General features: G+C 39.2%; 2 protein-coding genes across 2 annotated transcripts in view; one reads left to right on the plus strand and one right to left on the minus strand.

Annotated features, from left to right (window-relative positions):
- Positions 1-18,250, minus strand: part of LOC106653994 (tubulin beta chain-like) — a 29,987-nt gene extending 11,737 nt beyond the window's left edge. Inside the window, exon 1 of the mRNA XM_014373675.2 lies at positions 18,161-18,250. Coding sequence (XP_014229161.2) covers positions 18,161-18,217 — 57 coding nt within the window. The 5' untranslated portion in view covers positions 18,218-18,250. The remainder of the gene's footprint in view (positions 1-18,160) is intronic.
- A 2,903-nt stretch (positions 18,251-21,153) lies between these two features.
- Positions 21,154-23,081, plus strand: LOC106653928 (zinc finger protein OZF-like). The gene is made up of 2 exons (XM_023461544.1): positions 21,154-21,306; positions 21,378-23,081. Exons 1-2 carry the CDS (start codon positions 21,281-21,283, stop codon positions 22,990-22,992), a joined length of 1,641 nt encoding a protein of 546 aa, XP_023317312.1. The 5' UTR covers positions 21,154-21,280; the 3' UTR covers positions 22,993-23,081.
- The last annotated feature ends 4,005 nt before the right edge of the window (positions 23,082-27,086 follow it).

Consider the following 27,086-nt stretch of genomic DNA (forward strand, 5'->3'; position numbering starts at 1 on the left):
ACTTTAATTTATCTTTTTAAAGCTGTGTGTTTCTAGCTTGCTTTTAATGCAGTTCATTGCTCTAGGCAGTATCGATAGTCGACATTCAGTCTATCATGATGTAAAAGTGAAAGATGACCGCATTTCATAGTATATCTTCCTCGATATTGGCCAACCGATAATGCCACTTGGTAGAGGACTTTATTTTGATGTTGTAATGATACTCTATTAATTTCAGGCAAATCCAAGAGGACGAACACATCTATTTTGGGCCTAAAATGCATTTTTTTGATTTTTAATGGTGTAAGAGTATCTGAATCACTTTTTACATATCACCAATGAATTCCTTATCAAAAAATACATAAAAATACTGTGTTTGATTTATTTTTCAGAGCTACATTGGGCCTATGGAGAAAAAAGTTAGTTTTCAGATTCTAACTTTGAGCATCTGTAGATTTTGAAGGAAGGAACCATGGCACTTTTTAAACACATGAAAAGTTTTGTTTTTTCATGTACTTTTAAGAAATGCATTTAGTTGATAGGTCATTTTTGGACCTATCAACTCATTTCTGATATGACCCACATATTAGTTGCAATCAAGCGCAAAAAATCGTAGAGAATCGGATGTTTTAATTACTCATCAAAAAGAAACTTTGCGATGGTGTTTGCACGATAGAGATAAACAAATGACTGCAATCCAGGTTGTACAGGATTCAACGATTCATTTATTTCAGTTATCTAAGGCGTTACGCTCAAGAACGACTACTAATTTTAAATTGACTAAAACCTGTTGTAAATACAGTGGAAATCACGTAATTCGAAGTCCTGGGAACCGCCATTCGATTTCGAATTATTTAGCAGCCATATATAATTCAAATTTTTCCGAATTGTGCGATAATTATAGATTTGTTTTCAATGTCAATGTTTTATTAAGAACACATTGGTAAAATAAAGTGCCTTTATGGACATTGAAAATATCTTTCGCTTCGTGGTTTGAAATCATATCCTTTAATAAAATTTTCCAATCATCAGCTTCTTCCAAATTGACAGAAATGCTCTCTCCACGTATACGTTTTTAAGAACAATATTATTTTCTTTATTCTTTGTCTCAAATTAAAATTGTTGACAGCGTGAATTTTTGAATAATTTTTTTTTTCGCATCTTTTTTAAATTTAGCTACAATTTCTGGTTTTTTCCTCACTGAAACACCTATACTTTGTCATCGGTACAGAGTATTAATCGATTGAATAACTTGACCAATATGTATAAGAAACTTGAAATTATATCCGTAAACGCAATGTATTGACAAATAAAACATCTGCTGTTGGCTAAACGATCATTGATACGAATTTTAAACGTATTTCGATGACTTTATTTATGTTTATCAAAAATTTGAATTTTTTTGGTCACATAATTCGAAATAAGTGTTAAATTTGAAGGAAAAAGTCTCATAATTGGAAAAGTTTAGAAAAAAAAATCGATTTACGTTACACTTCCTTCGAATTTCCTCTGTATTTTTTTACACGCAATAATTTTTTTACGAAATACACATACTTAGTTTCATAGAAATGAAGAGTGGGTAGTAATAGAAAATAGTAAGGTCAATGTCGAATATACGCGTGCCGTAAATCGATCGACGATCGTCGAGTTTAAGCTCATTCGTTTAACGTTAGCATGCGTTGGTCATACCGACTTTTTAAAAATAAACTAAGTTCAATTGGGCAGTTGAGAAAGGTACAAAAAAACAACTCAAGTCTTATCTATTAATTCTTTGCTATAAATAAAAAAAGAACACGATTCATTTTATTAATTTTATTTTTTATGTTGTCAAACTTAACATAGTTACACAATATAAATCACAATATAAGAATTTATCATTTAAAGAGTAAAAGAAAGAGAAAAAAATACTTTTTCCACCTGCATCTCATGTTTCAGATCTGTTTTCCTTAGATAGAATTTCACCTGCATTGCATATTCTCAACAAATCCTCGATCTTCAGCTTCTCGATGATTTTTTCGCAGCAGAGAATCGGCATTCGTGTCAGGTCCACGAGAGAATCCAGTGCTAACCTTTGAACGTATCCTCTCGACATTTTTTCGCAAAGATGCCTAAAGCACAAATCGCGATATTGTTCGGGGATTTTATCCAAATTGTTTGATCGCTCGACCTCGAAGTAGTTGGTGTATGTGAGTAGTTTATCCTCCTCTTCCGGTCGTAACTGGATTAGATCGTACAGAGACAGATTCGGAATGATAATTATCTCTTTGGCTTTGCTCGTGAACTCCTCTTCGTCGTACCAACATTTTTCCGATAAATCCGATGATTTTTCGAACAATCCGTACTTGAAGAACAATTTAATGATCGTCAAGGCGTCGCTTCGGCTCAAATCGTATCCACTTTTTTCAAGGCGCTCGACAATTACTAGAGTGCCAGACGCCAATTTCAATTTATCCCATTTGCGGTCGTTTTCGTCAAAACTTTTGCGGAAAAGTTTTTTAATGGGAAAAACAAACTTGGACAGATCAGCTCCATGATCCAAGAGTACATCGACTACAGTCGGTGAAAGAATTATCACAGCAAACTGCAGCGGAGTCTGACCGTATTTGTCTTGAGCATCGACCGGCGCCGTTTGCCGAAGTTCGTCGGTGATCTTGAAGAATGTATTCGCCAAGTCATCGTCGTATTGTCTAATGCAAATAAAATGCAAAGATGTGCATCCAGCGTTATCAACCAAATTTATATCCGCACCTCTTCTTAGCAGTGCTTCGACGATCTTCGGCTTACCGGTGTGCAAAGCAAAGTGCAATGGTGTTAGACCCAGATTGATTCGAGCATCGACCTGCACCGTCTGTTGGATCTCTCCACAGATCTGAAAGAATTTTTCCACCAAGTCATCATCTATTTTTCGCATTGCAATAAAATGTAGAGATATCAATCCGTCGTTTGTGCTCGAATTCGGATCCGCGCCTCTTCTTAACAGTGATTCAAACGCCTTCTTTCGGCCGTTAAAAAGAGCCGAGTGCAAAGCTGTGCTGCCTGACTTGCTTCGAGCGTCGATTTGCACTTTTTGCTGCATGTCATCGCAGATTTGAAAAAACTTCTCCACAAATTCGTTGTCGTCGTACTCCTTACAAATAATATATAAAGGTGTCAATCTCTCTGCATTGTACGAATTTGGATCCCGCCATGCCTCAGCAGTGATTCGACCAACTTCCGGTGCTTTTTCTTCAGAGCCAAATCCAAAGACGTATTACCCGACTTATCCTGGGCATCGACCTGTATCTTCTGCTGCATCTCTTGGCAAATCTCAAAAAACTTCTCGGCTAAGTTATCGTCTTGCTGTCTATTGCAAATATTATGCAAAGGTGTGGTTCCTTTTTCATCAGCCGAATTGGGATCGGCGCCTCGTCGCAGCAGTGATTCGACCAGCTTCGAGTTTCCGTTGTGCGAAGCAAAGTGCAGTGGTGTACGACCCGATTTGTCAAGGGCATCGACCTGCACTGTCTGCTGCATATCTTCGCAGATTTGAAAAAATTTCTCAGCAAAATTTTCGTCGTCATCGGCTTCTCTTTCACAAATGATATGCAGGGGAGTCGATCCATTTTGGTTGGATGAATTCGGATCTATGCCTTTTCTCAGCAACCATTCGGACATCTTCTTTTTGCCGTTATGCAGAGCCAAGTGCAAAGCTGTGTCGCCCGAATCGCTGCGAGCGTCGATTTGCACTTTTTGCTGCATCTCATCGCAGATTTGAAAAAACTTCTCAACAAATTCAATGTCGTCGTAGGTCTTACTAATAATATGCAAAGTTGTCCATCCGTTCACGGTTTGTAAGTTCGGATTGGCGCCTCTTCGAAGTAGATCTTTGACATTTTGTTCTTTACCTCTGAACAGGGCTGTGTGCAATGGTGTTTGACCCAAATTGGTTCGAGCATCGACCTGTACCGTCTGTTGGATCTCTTCACAGATCTGAAAAAATTTTTCCATCAAGTCATCATCTATTTCTCGCAATGCAATACAATGTAGAGATATCAATCCCTCATTTGTGCTCGAATTCGGATCCGCGCCTCTTCTTAACAGTGATTCAAACGCCTTCTTTCGACCGTTCATCAGAGCCAAGTGCAAAGCTGTGTAGCCTGACTTGTTTCGAGCGTCGACCTGCACTTTTTGCTGGATGTCATCATAGATTTTGAAGAATTTCTCCGCCACGTCATCGTCGATGTCTTTACTGCTAATGAGATGTAGAACTAGATTCGGATTGGCGCCATTTCTCAGCAGCAATTCAATAGTCTTCGTGTGTCTGCTCTTCAAGGCCATGTGCAGTGACGTATCACCTGTTTCTTTCATGGAAATATTGGGATCATGACCGAGCTCGAGAAATTTCTCGACGATTTCATCGCAGCCAGACATGCAGGCCACATGGAAGTGTGTGAATCCAGATTCGTTGGTGTAGTTCACGTCGAACTTGTCGTAAATTTTAAAAAGCTCACGAACCTTGGATATCCAATCGCGGATCGTATGTCTGGCAGCATAAAGTATTGGTGTGTTGCGACACAAAAGTGGCTTACCGTCTTCATCGAGGTCGGGCTCGTCTCTGTATCCTGTCCTTATCACAAATTTGATTAACTCATTGGGACCAATTTTCACACACTTCGTGAGCAGCCAATCAATTTCTTCCCGTCGAAATATCTCTCGGAGATCCGGAAGTCGACTCTTCCAATCATTGATTAACCTACACAGTTGCCAGTAAAAACCTACACGTGCTTCTTCCATTTCCCAATTTACTTGTTCTCGTAAATTCTTCAATCTTTCTAGTTTTCTTTGACCTGCCTCGGAATATAAACTTTCGATAGACATCTTTTTTACACACTCGCATGGAGATACACTATATCTTGTAATTAGTAAAATTTATTCTTTTCAATTACTTGATGCGGTCGACGCGTCAGATCTTACTATGCAACGAACTACTCTTTGGTGTCGCCATGTGTTATACTAATGTACTCAGATGAACTCGGCGCGCCATCAAAAAAATTTCGAGTTTATAGGCGGCTAGGCGCAATCGCCACATTTGATTGCGTCATAGCAGACGTATTCCACGCACGACCAGACAGTACGCTTGCGCAGGGCATTAATTTAATCGCAACTTTGCTAACTCGCCGTGGCCGGCAAAATTGGGCCTGAAAAAAAATATTGCGCACATGCATTCCGATAGATGTTGGTCTGTTCCTTCTAATGGTGGTATCGGTTTTTCAAAAAAAGTTAATTTTCATGGAGAAAATTGACTTTAAAGTTAACTCAATTTTTCGGTTAGTATACTCTCTTCGATTTTGTTTATAAATATCGCAATCGATAGGTAATCTATTAACGAATGTTTTAAAAAAAATTTCAAGTTGGAGACTCAGACGGTTCAAAAGTTATGAACAATTAAGTAGCAAAAAACGTGGTTTCACGGAAGTATTCCGGCCGCGCGCGGCCGCTCTCCGCTCAGCCGGTAGGAGAGGAGGTAACAGGAGTCGCTTTTCGTTGACATAAGTCGCACTTTCTGGTAACGCGAAGTGAGGTCAGCGCACGAGCGTATGCGAGTGTGATGCGAACTCATGGGTCAGAAAAGGGGGCATAAATGTGAACTTAGCACAGTGCTATAAAATGTTGTACGATACTCGTGACATATGGGACACTTTTCGGCCCAGCTATTAGGACCCTCGCTGCGCTCGGGCCCTAAACTACGCCGTGCCAAAAAGTGTTACTTATGCCACTATAGTATCGTAAAGGACTATTTCTGCATAAGAGCCCGTTTTGAGAACTATATCATGCATAATTGTTGTCCCCCATTTCATTTCTGTTGTTCCAACTAGAATCTCATCACATTGACTCCTGGTGTCTTTGATTAATCCGGTATTACATTGAATCGTTATCTTTGTATTATGTTATGTTAATATTGGTCACGCTGCATTTCTTTCCATCTAATCATTCAGTTTCTACAACTACATATTCGGACGCACGGATGCTCGTTTTTCACGGGTTTACCTCTCATACCAAACGCCGATGAAGATGTTTCACATGAAAAAAAAAAAAAAACCCACGGCGGCATATAGATGAGCGTGCGCCCCTACCGTATACATACTTCGTACGGTACATTATGCACTGCAAGCTTATGAATTATTTAATTCACGCGCGTGCGGCGCGCAATAATGTCCCGCGCGTATAGATAATTATTATGCGCGCACGATTGAAAAATCCATGTCGGTCGTCTGCGCACGCGGAGTCGCGTTATTGCAGCAACGAGTCATGGTCGTCATTTTTTTTTTCTAATGACCAAGAATCGTGTACCTTTCTTAGAATTGCCTTTGACGCGAATAAATAATTGGCAAATTCAGAAATAGGGGGCATTGCCATTGTACGTACGTACGTCTCAAAATGAAAGCCATATTGTCTATAAGCTACTGACTCGGAGATCAACTCATTCGAATGAGTGTTCGAATAAACCATCTTCTGAAATCTCGCCTGAAAAGCACGTCGTAGCTTTCCGACACGTTCGAGTTAGTCACTTTCGACGCTCTAAGAATTGTTTTAAAAAAGTCGAAAAAACACTTCGATCCGGAAAGTAACAATTCTTTTGATATTTAAAGCGAAAATATCGAGGCTCCAAGCTCACTCGCGAGCTTTATGGTATGCGAGCGAAGTGTCTATCTCGATAATTCATCCGTTAGCTCGTGAAGAAGAGGCTAAGGCAATAAGAAAAAAAAAAAAACCCTCGCGGTCAACGTTCTCAGAAAGGCCAAGCCAGCCTACTCGGCCAATAAACACGCACTCTCTAGCTTAAATTTATCTCGGCCTATATCGTGCAATCATGACACTCGGGAAGCGCCTTAATGAAATCAATTACAAATGAAACTTAACATTCCCAAGTTTCACGACTAGAGCAAGAGCGAAATTTGCCTCGTGGCTGTAAAACGACGTTATATATATGCTCGCGCCATGCGGGACTCGGCTGGCGATAAAAAAAAGTAAAATAATAATAATGATGAAGGATAAGAAAGAGGAAGAGAGAAGAAACGCGTTGCGCATGAAAATAAAGCAACGGGAGCTCCGATATGAATCGTTTGCGTTCACGTCGGCTCGTGTGTGTACAACTCGTCGTGTGTTTGCTCGAAAGCTCGACTTGATACAAAAGGCGCAAGGTTCTAGTAATGCATAGAAAAACTTCGAGACGAGTCTCCGAGTGAGTAAGTATAGCGAGCGAAGAAAATATTCCATCGATCCAGTCGTGATTATTACGTGTTCGAGCGTCGAGCGCCCATAATACGCCTATATATGAATATGAGCAAGTATTTGAGCCACGCAATGTTCACCACGAGCTCGGGGGATTATCGCTACAAAGTATATACGCACGATGCGACACGAGCGTAAGTACGGATTTATGTGTACGCACGAAGAAACGATGCCTCGACTTCTCTCGGCTCACATTATATACGAGGCGGCAGATGACGATCGTATAAATTTTGACTCGGCTCGTCCGGGCGGTCATTCCGCGCTTGATTTATCATTTCTAATTAATCTTCATAAAAACGTTCATTCATCGGGCTCTTGGCTCGGGCTCGTACAGGAGACGCGTTTATTTGTGCGTTGGTGCAACACGAGTTCAGTGGACGCGCACGCATCGATACGATGTACATTATGTATCGAGCGCACATACGCGCCAAGTAAGTAAGTAAGTGAGTAAGTAAGTAAGCGAAAATATTTTTACTTATACATATACGGGTAATAACGATTTTACAGCACACAGCTCGAGAATACGTATAGGAATATATACGGGCGTAACACAGGCCATTGAATTTTGCGTCGCGGTGCAGCCTGTACGACTTTCCGCGAAAAAGCTCGCGCCGCGCGCCAAGTATAGCTTCGCCAACCGAGTTACGAGTGCACATATATATGTGTATAATAGGCATGCTTGTGGTGCACACGCGGACACTTTCTCGATTGGATACGAATGCGCTCCTCGATTTTCTTTATTTTTTTTCATTTTCCCTCTTTGAAATCGGTTGTATCGCGATCGCAAGCAGGCTTCGATTGTTACATTATGTCTTACGTTAATATTCCATTTGAGAAAGAGAGCCGAACTCGAGAGACGTTATTCGAGATTCTTGCTCGTGTCTGCATCGAAGCTCGAATTACTTTTCAAGCTCGATCGGGAACTTATTTTCGATTTTCAACGGAATTGATATCGGCGATTGCACGAGTCGATTTCACTTGACTTTTGGTATCCGCAGATTCGATTAATTTTCTCTTTCAAAGACTCGGCATGGAAAAGACAATTGAATTATTTCTGTAAAGTAGACCGATCATACCAGGAACCACTGTTAAAAGATTTAAAAAAGCGGTCCAAAAATAAATCTCTCATCCGTAAAATAAATTACAAATTTCGCTTTGAGAAGTAAATCCATCTAGGCTAAACATTATCTTACGTATCTTTGTCTAAAGAATCGAATGCCGTGGTCAGTTTTGCCCTACGACTTCGTTTTCATCGAAAAAAATGGACTTTATTGATTTTTTTCGTAAAAGTTCTTAAATCGTCTTTTTGGCGTTGCAAAGACATAAGCACCGGGCAGAAACAAGAAGAAAAAAAAAAGAAAAGAGGAATGGGTGGTCGATCGACCTGACCAACGCACGCGGGGAAGCGCAAAACAAACAAGATATCTCATTCAGTCGTTCATTCGATCGCGACGCGCAAACATACGGTGCGAAGTACTACAAGAACGGATACCCGCGAATACATATAGGTTCACCTCGTTTCCGACAGTCTCTCGATGTATCTTCATTCACGCGTAAAGAATCTCGCGCGACTTTTAAGCCATATTATTATGATCGCGGGGCACGTAAACGTAAAATGAATAAACGTTTTGAACTCGACGACGATCGTCGATCGGCGTGCAGTATATGCGTGTACTTCGGATCGATATTATTTTGATTAATCGCTAAAATACAAAGATCGAAGATCATTCTGAAGACATTGAGGGACCTGAAAGCTGGTTTTTTTAACTACTTTTTGCTCTAGGCCGAAAAGGACGGCTTTAATCGAAAAAATGCAAAGAACAAAAAAGTTTTAAATTTTTGAAAAGGAACTCAGAAAATATTTTATAATATTTTTTTAGTCATATTTCCGGCTGTTACAAGCTATTTATGTTAAAAATAGCGTTTTTAAGTTCTAAATGCTAGACACCCTCTATGAAAAAATCTGAAAAATTCAATGTTATGAGCTTCGATGAAAAAAATGAGAAAAATTTTTTTCATATTTTTTAAGGCTTCGTTAGGTCCTCCGTTACTTCTTTCGATAAAACTGAAAAAATTTCAGGGGGTTTGTTTTGTCAAAAACAAGTCATAGCTTCAAAATCGGTAAAAATAGAAAAAAAAAACGTTCTTGCGGATTATGAAGGCTACGAGCGATATCGTAATCTAAAATATCGGCTTCGACACTTTTTTTTCGTGTACTATATGACATAACTAAATTCCAGAATAATCCGTGGACTTCGTCCGCATATTTTATTTAAAAAATTCCTAGTCTTACGCGTATAACTTTTCTGAATGTGTGAAATTCGGATTTTTAATTTTTATGTTTGTATGTTTGTATGTTTGAGGGTAGTTATAGCAATTTTATACTAACTACATTTGGTGAGATACTGTGAAAAAAAGGACTACATTTTCTATTTTGACAACCTGAACTATCTGAACAATGTAGCCAACTTAAATCAACGTTCTATGTTAATTTGGACATGGTGAAATATTACAGAGAAAGAATTACGCGCTATTACACTGAGAAAAATATTTGGCCCGATCAACCAAGGCTTCATTGTTTCAACGAAATTATTTCATCGCGGGCAATCAATTGATTAATTTCATTGATTCTATGAAATATTCTATTAAAATTTACAAAATATTTTATAGAAACAAACTATTAATTTGAATAATAATACACGATATATAATCGAGTTAACTAAATATTTAGTTGAATTGTCAAAATAATTTAATTAATTATAACACAATTTAATTCTAGCAATGATATTTTTTGTAAAATCAATTAAAAAATTTTTTGTTTTGATAAAATATTTCGAAAATTTTAACAAAATAATTTTTTGATTTTATTTTCTATTTAAATAGAATATAACATATATTTTTGTGTTTTGGTTTTGACTTCTTTGAACTCTTTCACACTGATATCAGTTAACAGTCATTAATTTATCTTAGGTTCACAGAAATTATTTTATTTTTTATACATAATTTTTTTAATTTTTTCACACTATTTTACATATGGGTCATATCAGAAATGAGTTGATAGGTCCAAAAATGACCTATCAACTAAATGCATTTCTTAAAAGGACATGAAAAAACAGAACTTTTCATGTGTTTAAAAAGTGCCATGGTTCCTTCCTTCAAAATCTACAGCTGCTCAAAGTTAGAATCTGAAAACTAACTTTTTTCTCCATAAGCCCAATGTAGCTCTGAAAAATAAATCAAACAGTATTTTTATGTATTTTTTGATAAGGAATTCATTGGTGATATGTAAAAAGGGATTCAGATACTCTTACACCATAAAAAATCAAAAAAATGCATTTTAGGCCCAAAATAGATGTGTTCGTCCTCTCGGATTTGCCTGAAATTAATAGAGTATCATTACAACATCAAAATAAAGTCCTCTACCAAGTGGCATTATCGGTTGGCCAATATCGAGGAAGATATACTATGAAATGCGGTAATCTTTCACTTTTACATCATGATAGACTGAATGTCGACTATCGATACTGCCTAGAGCAATGAACTGCATTAAAAGCAAGCTAGAAACACTAATTTATCTTTTTAAAGTTCAATCACAAGTACTTTCTGCACAGAGTTCACACCTTATTCATATGTAATCAATTAATAACTTCATTTATGCTAGATAAGTAATACTAGTATGCACTGTTTGGATTGAATATTACTTTAGCGTTTGTTTCATTCACAGTGGTATTAAATATAAACTCTGCGCAGAAAGTACTTGTGATTGAACTTTAAAAATATAAATTAGTGTTTAATGCAGTTCATTGCTCTAGGCAGTATCGATAGTCGACATTCAGTCTATCATAATGTAAAAGTGAAAGATTACCGCATTTCATGGTATATATCTTCCTCGATATTGGCCAACCGATAATGCCACTTGGTAGAGGACTTTATTTTGATGTTGTGATGATACTCTATTAATTTCAGGCAAATCCAAGAGGACGAACACATTTATTTTAGGCCTAAAATGCATTTTTTTGATTTTTAATGGTGTAAGAGTATCTGAATCCCTTTTTACATATCACCAATGAATTCCTTATCAAAAAATACATAAAAATACTATGTTTGATTTATTTTTCAGAGCTACATTGGGCTTATGGAGAAAAAAGTTAGTTTTCAGATTCTAACTTTGAGCAGCTGTAGATTTTGAAGGAAGGAACCATGGCACTTTTTAAACACATGAAAAGTTTGGTTTTTTCATGTCCTTTTAAGAAATGCATTTAGTTGATAGGTCATTTTTGGACCTATCAACTCATTTCTGATATGACCCATATATTCTATAAACCTAACGCATTTACACGCTTGTAAATGATAACGCAACACTAACGCTTACTAAGGGGTCGCTCGCTTATTTACTTATTCAAAGATGAACCTTCATTATATACCAATCTAATATTTAGTAACAATATTTTGAATGAAACTAGGTTCATCAACTTGATAGATCAAGTAATCCTAACAATGAAGCATTTCGTTAATTTAGTGAAATATTTAATTGGCATATACCAACGAAATATTTTGTTGTTTTGATAAAATATTTCATAACAATATTTTGAATGAAACTAGTTTCATCAACTTGATAGATCAAGTAATCTTAACAATGAAGCATTTCGTCAATTTAGTGAAATATTTAATTGGCATATACCAACGAAATATTTTGTTGTTTTGATGAAATATTTCATAACAATATTTTGAATGAAACTAGTTTCATCAACTTGATAGATCAAGTAATCTTAACAATGAAGCATTTCGTCAATTTAGTGAAATATTTACTCAGTATGTCTGCCAATCAAATATTTCATCGAAGTAATCATAATTTTATTAATTTTATTTAATCATTTCATTCATTTTGTGAAATATGAAATATGAAATTTTTTTCTCAGTGTAATTAAACAGCTTTATTTTCCAATACAGAATGTTCGTTCCAAAAAGCCATTAAGCGCGTGATTAATAAAAGTTTTCAATACTTTCAATATTCAAAACTAGTCTACTTTGGCTGCACAATCTTCGTCGGTAACGAAGACCACTTCAGCCATTTGCATCGCCACTTCTTGACAGCACTGCGATGCGACTGCGCCAAGTCATCCAACCTCGAAAAAATTTTTATGTGGTCCGTTCGTGTGCATCAGTACACTACACGTGTAGATCTCAAAGAGTAAAGATCGCTTCGATCGAGTCTAGTGATTAAAACGAATAAATTTTACTAATCATAAGCTATAGTGTTTCTCTGTGCGAGTGTGTGGCAAGATGGAAAACGACAATTTCGAGACAGACGAAGAAAAATTAGAAATACTGAAGAACCTACGACCGCAGTTCGATTGGGGGATAAGAAAAGAGCGTCGAGAATTTTTCCGTAAATTCAAGAATTTAATCACAGGATGGCAAGAGCATCTGCCTGATCTTCGAGATTTCTTTCAAAGGAAAGAAATCGAGTGGATGCTCTTGGAGTGCGTGAGAACCTACTCCAACGAGTTCATCAGTTTTGTGGCGAGGACAGGATACAGAGACGAGCCCGACCTCCACGAAGACGGTAAGCCAGTGCTGCTTCGCACCACGCCGCTGCACCATGTGGTCAAACGCGAGACCCTTTTCAGCAAAGAAACGGTCAGGCAGCTTTTTAAAATATACCATCGGTTCGACGCGAATCACACGGACGAGTCCGGCCTGAGCCACTTTCACGTGGCCTGCCTGTTCGGCTCGAAAAATATCGTCGAGAAATTTCTCGAGCTCGGCCAGAGTCCCAATCTCGTACGGCGAAAAACCGGCGACTCGCCGCTGCACTTGGCCGTGTACAATCGAGAAGAAGAAGAAGTGGTCGAACTGCTGCTGAGAAGAGGCGCCGATTGGAACTTGGCCGACCGCAGGGGATGCACACCTTTGCATAACATTTGCCAGCATCGCGCGTCCGATTACGGCTTGTTGGAGCTGATCTTCGTGATCGCCGATGAAAAGCAGCGGTCGGTGCGGATCGACGCCCGGAACAACGAGGGCCAAACACCACTGGGCTTGGCAGTGAAAAGCAGGGACTGCACAGCGGTCGGAATTTTGTTGCGACGAGGGGCCGATCCGAACGCAGCCCACGAGGATGGATTTACAGTTGTGCACACCATTGCCAGGACACCCATCGACGCGAACTTTCTGAAGAAGTTCTTTGAGATCTGCGACGAGGAGCAGCGAACGGTGCGGCTGGACGCTCGCGACAAGTGGGGTCGCACGCCACTGTCGGTGGCTCTGTTTTACGGCAACAGAAACGTAGTCGAGTGGCTGCTGCGCAACGGCGCTGATCCGAGCGCGGCACTCGCCTACGTTGCCACGAGCCCGCGAGCGAACGGCTACGCCGAGAAATTGTTGGGGATAATCAGCGAGATCCGCGGCTGGACGGCGAAAGTCGACGCACCGGATTATTTGGGTCGGACGCCGTTGCGCTTGGCTCTACAAGAGGGCAACGAGCGGGCGGCCGAGTGGCTGCTGCGCAACGGCGCGGATCCAAATTTAGCCGATGCCGAGGGTTGGAGACCTCTGCACCACGTTGCATGGCGAAAAATGGACGACGACGATGACTCGACAGAGTGGTTCTTTGAAATTTGCGACGAGATCCGGCGGCCGTTGCAGGTCGATGCCCGGGAGAAGAGGGGCTGGACGCCGATGCACGTGGCTCTGCGCCGCGACAACTTGAAGCTGGTCGAATTACTGCTGCGACGAGGCGCCGATCCCAATTCGGCTGATGAAAAAGGATCCACACCTTTGCATATTATCATTTGCGAGGAAGGAGTCGACGATGACTCGTTCGAGCTATTCTTCCGTATCAATGACGATATGCGACAGACGGTGCACATCGACGCTCGGAACGAATCGGGTGACACGCCGCTGCTCTCGGCTCTGCGCTACGAACGGAGGATCGTGGTGGAGTCGCTGTTGAAGAGAGGCGCCGATCCGAACTTGGCCGACAAGAAAGGGACCACGCCTCTGCATGTAATTTGTATGAAATACAACGACATCGACTTCGTGGAGAAGTTCATCGAGATCTGCGGACGCAACCAGCGAACAACGGTGCAGATCGACGCTCGGGACGAGTCGGGTCGGACCCCGTTGTACGTGGCTCTGAGCTACGCCGGCCAAAAGAACGTGGTCGAATGGCTCTTGAGGAATGGAGCCAATCCAAATTTGGCCAAGAACGACGGAACAACGCCCTTGCACAAGATTTGCACGATACAAGCCGATCCCGGCCTGTTGGGGCTATTCTTCGAGATCTGCAATGATATGCAGCTGAAGGTGCAGGTCGATGCCCAGGACAAGTGGGGTTGGACGCCGTTGCACTTGGCTCTGCGCCACGGCGACTCGAAGCTGGTCGAATTACTGCTGAGAGAAGGCGCCGATCCCAATGTACTCGTCGCGGACGTATGTACACCTTTGCATCTTATTTGCGTTAGAAACTGCGATGACGAATTGGCGAAGACATTCTTCAGGATCACCGGCGATCTTCGGCAAACGGTGCGGGTCGATGCTCGAGACAAATGCGGTCGGACTCCGCTGCAGTTCGCTGTGATGAATCTTTCACCGACTGTAGTCGATGTACTCTTGGATCATGGGGCTGATCTGTCTAGTTTCGTTTTTCCCTCCGAGAGTTACTTTTGCGAGAGATTTGACGTAATCAAACGCAAATGGGATAAATTGAAATTGGCATCTGGCATTTTAACCGTCCTTGAACGTCTTGAGGATAGAGAATATGATTTGAGCAGAAGCGATGTCCTGACGATCATTAAATTGTTCGTCAAGTACGGATTGTTCGAAAAATCACCGGATTTGTCGGAAAAATATTGGTACGACGAAGAGGAGTTCACGAGCAAAGCCAAAGAGATAATTATCATTCCTAGTCTGTCGCTCTATGATCTAATCCAGTTACGACCCAAAGAAGCTGCAAAATTTCTCACATACAAGAACTACTTCGAGGTCGAGGGATTAAACAATTTGGATAAAATCCCCGAAAAATATCGCGATTTGTGCTTGAGGCATCTTTGTGAAAAAATGTCTAGAAGATATTTTGAAAGGTTGGCACTCGATGCTTTTCAAAAGCTGATACACTATCGACTGCCGATTCTCTGCTGCGATATGGTCATCGAGAATTTGAAAAACGAAGATTTGTTTAGAATATACGAAGCCGGTGAAATCGATACAAAAGAAAATAAAGCCAAATTATCTGATATAGTTGACAAAGGTCTAGTTGATCAAAAAGTCCAGTTTATTAAAAGGTACTTGCTTTTTTTACCATCTAAATAATAAATTTATAAATTTTTCTAATCTCTCCATCTTTTGTATTTTCAGACAACGAAGTTGAGAAATGATAAATTGGCATCTTTATTTTCAAACTTGAAATATTTTTGTCAATGTGCAAGAAAGTTTAAATTGTGTAACAATGTACTATTTTAAAATATGAAAATAAGTTCAATAAAACTAATTGTATACTCGAGTATGCAGCAATGAAACAATATTAAACTGGACTTGAAGGTTATTTCAAAAATATTTTTGATTCTTCGTATTTTTTCAAGTGACTCGGAGAGTCAATGTATAGTTTATATGAGTGGGGTTAGTTTGATTTTGACTTTTTTTGTACCGATCAAGCTGCACTCAGATCATCTGAAAATTTCATTTTATTAGCTCTGCTGTATAAAAAATCACAAGCCAGTATCCTCTTCCCTCTATCTTAATTCTGTTTGTATTTTCGGCACATGAACATTTTCATCCCGACATCAAAACGATCGTAGACATTAATTTTAACGGTCAAATATTATTGTAATTTGTGGGCCTACATGTATTTTTCATCATTAGAAAACTCAGAATTTTAAATGTAAGTGTGTGGATTCTGTCTGGGGCATATTAAATATTTTGGAAAATATTCAAAAAATGATAAACGATAAATTTCAAGCCTAAATATTCAAGAACGAGTATGACTTTGAAAAATAAAAACCTATCCGATATTGAATTTTTATAGAGATTTTTTCGATGGGTGATTAATTATACTAGACCGTTTTATTGAAGATACAAAACGGATGCCAATCGATAGGCAAAGAACTTCCTCATAAAAAAAATGAATAAACGCATCAAACCCTGACGAGCCGTCGTCGATCAACGCACATTCCGCATCGATATTACTTCGAAGAATCTTTCCGACCAGAATCTCGATCTCAATCGGCAAAAAACCAGGGGTAAAACAAAACCACGCCACATCATTGCTGGGAGCGACGGCGGCACTTGGCTAATTCTCTCTATTTGTAACAATGTCACGAGACGCTTATATTTACGCGCGCACGTAAACGACGGGTGGTGTCGTGTACGCGTCAAGCGATCGATACCTCGAAATTAGTCATCTCTACCCGAAAGACCGCTACATAATTATCGTAACGAGATTTCTCGAGAGGAAGAAAAACGCAACTTTACGAACGCTTTTGAGTTTCTCTCTCTCTTTCTCTCTTAGCTTATAGCTCGACTCGGCAGCAGCTGTGCGTGGTACCCTTTAAGCTCGCGCGTTTCTCGTGGATATACATCACGCACTCACACACACGCGCGCGCGCGCGCAAAAAGTGCGAGACGCGCTTAAATATAATACACACGCGTACTGCGACAAAATTAGCCGTTTCCGCAACGAGAGAGTAAGAGAGAGAGAGAGAGAAGCTCTCGTCATCCACGCACGGAGCCAAGAGCAGTAAATACAATTATGCGATAGCGTAAGCGAGAGAGAGGAAGAATCGTCGTTTTCACGCGTGCGTTTTATTTTATTTATTTATTTTTTTTTTTGCACAAAAAGAGGGAAAAAAAGAATCAAAAATGAAACGAAACGGATGAATGAAAATAGAAAAGAGTTGCACACGCGCACACACACACGGGAGTACGTTTAATCACGCAGAGAAAACGAGCGAGAGAGAGAAAGAAAGAAAGAAACGAGACGCGTTCGACCGTACGTACGGATCGCGATACACGATTCGATGCAGGCGAAATCGCGGGCGCGTTATGTCACTCGTATCGAATCGCGGATAAAGCGCGCTACACGATAATATGCGATCGCGGGTCGAGCTTGGCAAGATTAACAATTTTCAAATTTAACAATTAAAACTGCCACGTCCGATGAATTCCAATCTAATAGTAAACTACGGAATACGTGTCGAAGTTGGAGCGCATTCGTTGCGGGCGACTCGATCGTTCCTGACAATAATTTATATATAGTAATGAGTTATGATCTGCACGAGTGTACCATACGTTTATGCAGCGAGCAATTAACGGCTGAGACACGATCGTCGTTAGTGGGCCCGACGACGAAGATCGACTCGGCATCGAGTTAATAATCGGTCGTTTATAAATTGCAGCGATTCCGGCACGTACGACGAAGCGCGTCGTCAATTATTAACCGAGCCCAAGCCGGCAGGTAACGTCTTAAATCTGTTACTCGGTCATTCCCCAAGTCTATCGTAGTCATTTCGAGCGTGCATCGAAGAGATCCACGAGCGAAAGAAAAAGAGCAGATAATGAAATTTCGCAAAACTGCATTCACGAAGCGGATGTGTACTGCCACAAGTAGCGAGAGCATAATATACAGAGACAGAGAGAGAGATACGTTATCAATGAGTGCACGAATGTGTGGAGCCGTCGATTTCACGCAACGATAGGCATTTCGGCTCTCTTGGTCTCCCAATGAAACGGCTCTTTGTGGCATAAAGACGTAAGTGCAACGCATCAAGAATAGTAATGAAAAAAGCAGCTCGCGAACGATCGCGATGTATGTATTATGAAGCTTGCATCGCGCACGCGTTCGTTAATTGATCTTTTTTTTTGTACAATATCGGAGTGCTCTCAACGATAATGCTGCTGCTGCTTTACGTACCTTTGCACCGATCTGGTTGCCGCACTGGCCGGCTTGCAAATGTACGATTTCCCTCATTTTGCTGCTGCTGCTGCTACTGCTGCCGTCGTCGTCACAACGCACTCGTTCTTGAGTTATCGAAACTTTTTATTTTATACAATTGATGTATTTTTTTTTTCTACGATACTCTGTGTCGCACTCGTGTCTACTGTACTTGGTACTAAAAAATTTTTTTCGCGGATCCGTTGCGAGACAAGTCGAAAAAAAAAATATAATAAGCGCACAAAACTGCCCTGCGTCGACTGCTACCGCCGCTGCTTCTGATGCTGCTCTTCGCTTCGCGAAGTCTCGAGCGCAAATGCAGCACCGAAGAGCTCCACGCTATACGGAACGTTTGGTGTCGGCGCTCGAGCTTCAGTACGTATGCGTGTGCGGCGTGATGCCGGCCGGTCACCGCCGCCGCCGCTGCCGCTACATATATATGGCCGATTCTCTGTCAAGTCGAATGGCCAAAAAAATTTTTTTTCTGCAAATATGAAAAACTTGTTGTTTTCGATGTCAAATTTGTCCCAAAAAAATTTTAGAAAAATTGGGGCCTTCTATGGCGCTTTTTCAGAGACGCAAAGTTGGCTTTTTTAGCGTTTTTTCGAAATTCATGAAAAATCGCAAATATTCAAATAATTTCTAGATTAAAGCGGAATGATTCAAAGGTAATCGTGACCACGAGCTTTTTTGTTGAAAATTGTCCAAATTTTCAGAAAAAATGTATGCCAAAGTGATTGGAGCTATATCTGTAAGCTTATAGAGTGGAAAAAACTTGAAAAAAAAACAAGAAATCTAATCGAGTTCAACTAAACATGTCAACTACTGCCTGATAAAGTTTTGTAATGGGTCTTAAAGTGTAACGCAATGTAGACAACAATGTATCGAAAAACATGCTAAGAAGGTCGAAAATAGGCTGTTTTTGGTGATTTCACGCATTGTGGGCCTAGTTGACATCTTGAGGAAGCTTTTTACATAGTTTTGGAAATGAAAGTCCGGTTCGAGCTCGATTAGACTTCTTGTTTTTTGTTTTTTCTAGTTTTTTCCACTCTATAAGTTCCCAGATAGCTCCAATCACTCTGGCATACATTTTTTCTGAAAATTTGAACAATTTTCAACAAAAAAGTTGCCGGACACTTTTACTTCCGAATCATTCTACTCTAATCTAGGAATTATTTGAATATTCGTGATTTTTCATGAATTTCGGAAAAACGCTAAAATGCCCAACTGTGGGTCTCTGAAAAAGTGTCATAAAAAGCCCCGATTTTTCTAAAAAATTTTTGGGACAAAAATTTTTTTTGACCATTTGACTTCACAGAGAATCGTCCATATACATCATCTCATATATATTGTATACTAGCAGAGAGCGCTCGATGACGATCTCCAGCTACTCATGTTTGAAAGGGTTTGGCTCGAATTCATACATGTTTCCTCCACACGAGCACATCGCCTACATGGGGCTGCACGAGCCCCGTGTATTATTAACGCGATAATTCGATCTCGGATCGTATCGCGTCATAAAAATATACAGTGGAATCCGCTTATTATGTCCACGCGATTAATATGGCCAACCATTTAATATGGTCAAAACGGCCTCGCGCTCCCGGTCCCATCCAATGTAAAAATATTTGAAAATTTATATAAAATCATGTTTTAATTATCTAATATCCTAAAAATTTACATCGGTATTGAATTCGGACTGGATTGAAAGCTCTCCTACCCTGACGTTTATAACAATTCAGAAGTGGGATATACACGCTCAAGTGTCTGAAAAGTTTTCGTTTTGTTTTTTGGTTTCCTGAGTGATTTTGGAGCAGTGCAAGTGTGCTTGAGCAGTCGCGCATCGAAGGTCAAAATTTGCTCAAAGTGTTTAAGTTTGAGAAATTTTAAGTTGAAAGTCGATCGTAGAGACGCAGCACAAATCCTAGAAAAATCACCATGGCAGAGGAGGAAGCAAGACAGCTTAAACTTCAACTACAAGTGGCACTTGCCGAGATAGATCGGCACAGGCAGCGTCGCGCCCAAGAGAAAAAACAGTACGATGATGAGGTCACCGAAATAAATAAACATCGATACTTGTGCTGATATTTTCTGACTTTTCTTTTCGTTAATTTTTTTGTTTTCATTTCGTTCTTCGAATCATCGATACATGAATTGATTTCTCAAAATTTCACTTATGATTCCTTTCCAACATACATCGCAGATTCTGGCCTCGAACCAATAACTATTCCTTAATATCATCCAACATCCTCTAAAACTAATCTCAGTAAAAGCAGAAGATGAATGAACGTCTGCGATTGTCGATAAGAAAAATCTCTGCAAGTAGTGCACATTCAACTCAATCGAGGCAAAGTATTTCGCGAATCTACCGGTGACAAGACTATTCTTTCGGGGTATTATTCGACTTTTTTCCATAATATGTAGCTTTCAGTGGTTAAACCTTTAAATTTTTCATCTAAAAATTTTGAAAAATTCCATTTGAAAGCTCTGTAATAATTTTTTGCCTAGAGTCATTCAAGACTGAGCTAGGACTCATTTAATGTATCATCTATTTATAAGCATTTTTGAAAACTATAAACAAGTCGCTGAAAAAACTTAGTTTTTGTCGACACAAATTGAATCGCTTATTCATTACATTATTGCACAAATGACCTTGATAAAAGTCATATATTTTGTTCAATTATTGTAGATATTTTCCTACCTAATGCTCCAGTGACAAAAAAAACCTCATTTGTAATACCACGTGTGTAGTACCATTACGTACATTAGATGTGCGTAAGTCATTAATGCGCCTTACTGAATGACTTCATTACGATTTTGGTGTGATTTTAACGATATCTGAGTCCCTCTATGAAAAACAGTACAAAACTGCGTATCAATGTCCAGTTAACAATAGAGCGGGAAAATAGAGCCAAGAAGCTACCATAAGCTCGAGACCACCTCGCTATAATAAATTAGTAGTGCCTGTAATTGCTAGTTATGTGCTCGATTTCTCACGTGAGCAAGTCATGTTTACAAATTTATAAATTCGAGGTGTACATCGTCATTGCCTACTTTAATTTTATTTTCTATCAGTGATTGCACACGATCAAGTGTTCGATGGAAAGTGGAGAAAACACATTGAGGTATTGCTTTTTTGCGTATGTTGTTATATATTTTGAAAAGTTTTTTCGAATCATTCTTAATTATTCATCAGGTTAAAGGACATGGATGTAATGTCGGGCCGCATACATTTGCCATTCAAATGTGAGATTTGTCATGAATCATTTGAACTGGAAAGTGAATTCAAACGCCACAACAACTCAGTACATAATCAAAGCGAACCCTGTGGATCTAAGGTTTTAGATGATATATTGGACCTAGAGAGTGAACTCGAGGGTCACAATTACTCAGAACATAATCAAAGCAAACCCTGTGAAAGTGAGATTTTCCCTGGTTCTTTTGAACTGCAAAGTGACCTTGAGAATCATAAGGACTCAGACCATTATCAAAGCCAACCCTTTGAATGTGAGACTTTTCCTAATTCATTTGGACAGCAAAGTGACCTCGCGGGTCACAAGGATACGGACTATAATCATAGCCAACCCTTTGAATGTGAGACTTTGAATGAATCATTTAAACTAGAAAGTAAGCTCGAACGTCACAAGGACTCAACACATAAACCACGGACAAACTTTGAACGCGAGATTAGTCATCGATCATTTGAACTGCAAAGTGACCTTGAGAATCATAAGGACTCAGACCATTATCAAAGCCAACTCTTTGAATGTGAGACTTTTTCTGATTCATTTGGACAGGAAAGTGGCCTCAGGGGTCAAGAAGACAAAGACCATAATCAGAAAGAAACCTTTGAATGTAAGATTTGTCACCGATCATTTGAACTGGAAAGTGACCTCAAGAGTCACGAGGAAACAGATCATAATGAGAAGAAACCTTATGAATGTGTAATTACACATTTCCCCAAATCATTGGGAACAAAAAGCAATCTCAATAATCAAGTAAATACAGCACATAGCCGTAGCAAATCCTTCGACTGTGAGATTTGTCATAAATCATTCGGACGAAAGGGTACTCTCAATAAACACATAAGTACAGTCCATAATCGGAGCAAACCCTTTGAATGTGAAAAGTGTCACAAATCATTCGGACAAAAAGGTCATCTTGTAACTCATATTAGTACAGTACATAATCGGAGCAAACCCTTTGAATGTGAAATTTGTCACAAATCATTTGGACACAAGCATAACCTCAATAAACACACAAGTGCAGTCCATAATCGGAGCAAACCCTTTGAATGTAAAAAGTGTCACAAATCATTCGGACAAAAAGGTCATCTTGTAACTCATATTAGTACAGTACATAATCGGAGTAAACCCTTTGAATGTGATATTTGTCACAAATCATTTGGATTAAAGAGTATTCTCAAAAATCACATAGTTACAGTACATAAGCGGAGCAAACCCTTTGAATGTGAACTTTGTCATGAATCATTTGGAGTAAAGGGTACCCTCAAAAAACACATAAGTGCAGTCCATAATCGGAGCAAAACCTTTGAATGTGAAATTTGTCACAGAACATTTGGACAAGAGAGTACTCTCAAAACTCACATGAACATACATTATCAGATCAAACCCTTTGTTTGCGAGATTTGTCGCAAATCGTTTGGGTTAAAAAGTTACCTCAATAAACACACCAATAGAAAACATAAGCATTACAAACCCTACAAATGTGAATTTTGTCCCGAATCATTCGGCACAAAGGGCAGCCTCGATGAACACATAAAATCGGCACATCCCTTTGAGACTGGTTAGCCACAAATGACTTAGATACTGGACTAAACTTGAAAACTACAATTTGACAGCACATAATTTTGATTACCCGAGACAATTGTGATGAAAGACTCTTACCTAAGTATTTAATGTAATTTTGGAAAATCTTTTAAATAAATATTTTTTAATTTTGTGAGAAACAATGAAATCTTTCCAACTCTTAACAGTTTTTTCATAATAGTTTGAATAATGACTTCTCTGCCAGGATGCGTCTGTCGGCTAAATAACGAAAAACGGATATTCCGTCTATGAATCTAATTTTATGTATTTTGTACTTGAATAATTCCACAAAAAATGTATGAAGTTAATTTATAATTTTGTCCCGCAACTTACAAAGAGAGCTTTTCAAGTCCAGGTCATGGATTTGGACTCAGAACTGAAGCTCCCTGTGCTTAGTTTGATCCCATGGGCCTTAGGGCCCATTTTGTAGAGGATCTTCCACATTATAAAAAAATCTTTGTTATTTTCTGTATCGATATAGAAGTACTTCAACTTTAGGGCTTCTTAAAGAGAGTGGTAGATGGTCCCAAAAATTCTGAAAAAATTCATGCAGATTCATTGAAAAATTAAAAAACTTTTGATCCATGCATTTTTTTGTTTAAGTACCTCTATATCGATATAGAAAATAACAACGATTTTTTTATAATGTGGAAAATCCTCTACGAAATGGGCCCCAAGGCCCATTGGATCAAACTAAGCACAGGGAGCTTCAGTATTGAGTACGAGAAGACGCCCAAAAAAGTTTGGTAAAGATCTGTGACCCGGACCTTAAAAGCTCTCCTTGTTACAGCAATCAATTAATATTTGAAAAATAATGTAAGTATGATGAATGTCTTCAAAATTTTGCATTAATCTTTGCTATGCTCTGGAAAGAGCTAGAAGCTTTCTGATTTGTTGAGGTTCCGTGCCGCCCTAAAAAAATTATTTTCGCGAAAAAAGCGGTTTTACAGCTCTAGGCTTCATCGGCATAAATGAAAAATTCTGAAAAAATTCAAGGAAATGATTTTTGGCGTCGGAATTAAGAAAACAATACTCCAGTTTGGTATATTGAACCATTTCACCGAAAATTAAATACAGGAGTCTCTCGTTATACGCGGATTCTTTATCCGCGGAATACGTTATCCGCGGTTAATCGATTTGAGCCCATCCCTTCGTATCCGCGGGTCGAAGATAGTGATTTTTTTCACGCACGTATCTTATTCAGTTTGAATTTTGTTAGTGTAGACGCTTAAGTCGAAATTGTCAATTAACCTAAATTTGTTGAAAATTTATAAATTTATTTAAGTATGGCTACTTCTTAAACTCCGTCGAAAACTGCCTCAAAAAACACCGGCAAATCAGACTGATGATGCACCTGAAGCGATTTTTGATTCAAAACTGATTGTCGAAGTTATGGATCTAGTTATTCGAGCAGGTGAATTAGCAATGACTCATGATCCAATAATGACGCGTAGCTTGACTTTCAAACTCTACTGTGATTTAGCTGCACAATTTATGAAAAAATGCACAAAGATATTTTGAGACGAGCAAAGCAGAAAAAGTTAACTTAAAAATTACTTTAAAGATTAAACCTAGAATTGCATATATGTGTTGTAAATATAAATAAACATATATGAATAGATAAACTACTCAACAATTACGTTTATTTGTAGGTAAAATATACATATAAACTGTGCTTTCTCGAGGTTGAGGAACGTAACCCTCTCTCCCATAAGAGTAAGGTCTTATTATCCGCGGTTTTTTTATACGCGGTACTTTTGAGGAACGTATTCACTGCGTATAACGAGGGACTCCTGTAATTTAAATTTTCAATGATTTTTTCTGAAGGCCTGAAGCACTCAAAAAATCTGAAAAATTCGAGGTTGTTTGGATTGTTATAAAATGGCTTCAAGAATTTTTTAATTACTTTAGGGCCTCAGAAAAAATATAAATAAAAAATAGACGTTTATAGCGGGACAGGAGAGGGGAGGGGGTCTACAATTTTGATTCAACAAAATTTTAAACAAAAAAAAGGTATTTTATGAAGATTTGTTCTCAAAATGATCGTATTTTTCACCGAATTACGCATTCGGATCAGGTTAAAACTCTGGATCTGGTGGTTGCCACCTCGAATCTGGATGAACCAATGCAGCTAACTTTTAGTATAGGCATGTATTCCACCAGATCCAGAGTTTTAACCCGATCCCAATGCGTAATCGTGATAAAAAATACGATTATTTTGAAGACAAATGTTCAAAAACCACGTTTTTTTGTTTAAACACATTTATTATAAAAATGGTTGCATATATCGTAAATCTTACTACAGATTTGAAAATAGCTATAAAAATCCCATAAAATGTGGCATTTTTACTTTAATTTGACAATGGTTTCATACAAAAATAATGCGTTTCTTTCAATTTTTCCCTGAGTAGTAATTCGTAAGCACAGTCTCATACATATTAACGTTTGTAACGATAAAAGTTTTATCTAAAATTAGGTACATGCGCAGATAGACTGCACAAGCACTTGAGAGAAAAAGACTCGAATTTACAAACTAATGATCGAGTAGATATTATTTTAGGTCTTCGTATCAGAAAGTATATTTAATGTGTAACGATGAAATCTACAAGTTCGTCTATAGGACCAGTCTAATTTCATTGCGACTGCAAAAAAGTTAGGGTATGTGTGCACTTAGATTTATTCAAAATAAAAACTACTGTACAATATCGAAAAGTAGGTACAGTTTATAATCGTGGAAAAAAAGATGCAACAAAGTTGTCTCTCGTGTGTTGGTGGTTTGGGTCAAACAGTCGTATTCAGTGTTAGATTTTTTATTGAATTCATCGAACATTTTTTTCCAACATGGCATAAGAAGGCGACGATAATACATCATTACCGAGTCGTTTGAGTGAATTAACATACAAACACAACGTAGACGAGAAACGAGAACTATTTTGCCGCTGTGCGCACGAATGGGATGGAACGAATGCTTATGAGCGCAGATTTTTAACCGCGGCGCTGAACGATTAGAAAACATTTTCCAGTGTCAAAGATACGAATTATTTTCTGAAATTCGCATTGAAGAATTACAGCTACAAAATGATAGAACTGCTAGAGGCGATTCAGTTGAACATCCACGAATTTATGTTCGACGATGGGAAATCTGCCCTTCATTATTTAGTCGAACTAGACGGCTCCAAAGAAAGAAATCATTATTTTGACAATTTATTGGGGTTCAAGGTAACTGCCCCTGGAGAGGCCATGAGACTCATCCGATTTCTGGTGAAGAAATCGCAGAAAAATTACAGCGACAAGCACGGCTACTCGTACCTCCACGGAGCTTGCATAGCCGGCGACGGAGAAAAAGTCCGCCGATTCATGAGCGAAGGTGTGGGCGTCGACCTAGATTCGTACGAGTGTTCAGCGCTGCACGTCGCGGTCCAATACAGAAGCAGAGATATCGTGAAAATGTTACTGGACAACGGTGCCGATCCGAGTCAACGGGACCTCGAGGGGTCGACGCCTCTTCACGCCCTCGCGTGGCCGTGTCTGGACGAGTTCGCCACCGGATACCGATTCTGCGATAGAAAGAAACCCGTCGATCGGATCGTTGACGCGCTGCTGAAGAAAGGAGCGGACATCGAGGCTCGCAATCGTCACGGGGACACGCCTCTCCAATCGGCATCGTCTTGTTTCGACGTGGACCTCGTGAAATGCCTGCTGGAACACGGCGCGAGTTTGGACGGCTTGAACGAGTACAGAATTTTCAGTCGGAGTTTCACAACGTTGGAATTGAAAAATTATCCTTTGACTTTGAACGTGATCGAGGTGGTGCAATTGTTGCAGTCGGCTGGTTATAGATTGAGCTATTGGGGTAGACGGAGGATGTTGAAATGTTGGGTAAAAATCCGAGGAAACGATACCGATCACTTAATTCCTTGCGTCCCAGGTAGGCCATTTACCGTTTCAAGTTTAATAGTTTTGATAATTGCATTGTAATAATTTTTTTTTCTCTAATTCAGAGGGTAAATTTCTAGACTCGTCTCACGACTTTATCATAAACGAGCTAATGATTTATGAAAGATTTGGTTATTTTA

The sequence above is a fragment of the Trichogramma pretiosum genome, unplaced genomic scaffold (genome assembly GCF_000599845.2).
Source record: "Trichogramma pretiosum strain Unisexual culture from Peru unplaced genomic scaffold, Tpre_2.0 scaffold135, whole genome shotgun sequence".
NCBI lineage: Eukaryota > Metazoa > Arthropoda > Insecta > Hymenoptera > Trichogrammatidae > Trichogramma > Trichogramma pretiosum.

Bases quoted from the DNA above. Each gene is read 5' to 3' on its own strand.
- LOC106653928 (XM_023461544.1), top strand. From the start codon at position 21,281: ATGGAAAGTGGAGAAAACACATTGAG. The intron at 21,307-21,377 runs GTATTGCTTTTT...ATTATTCATCAG, and splicing joins AGTGGAGAAAACACATTGAG to GTTAAAGGACATGGATGTAA.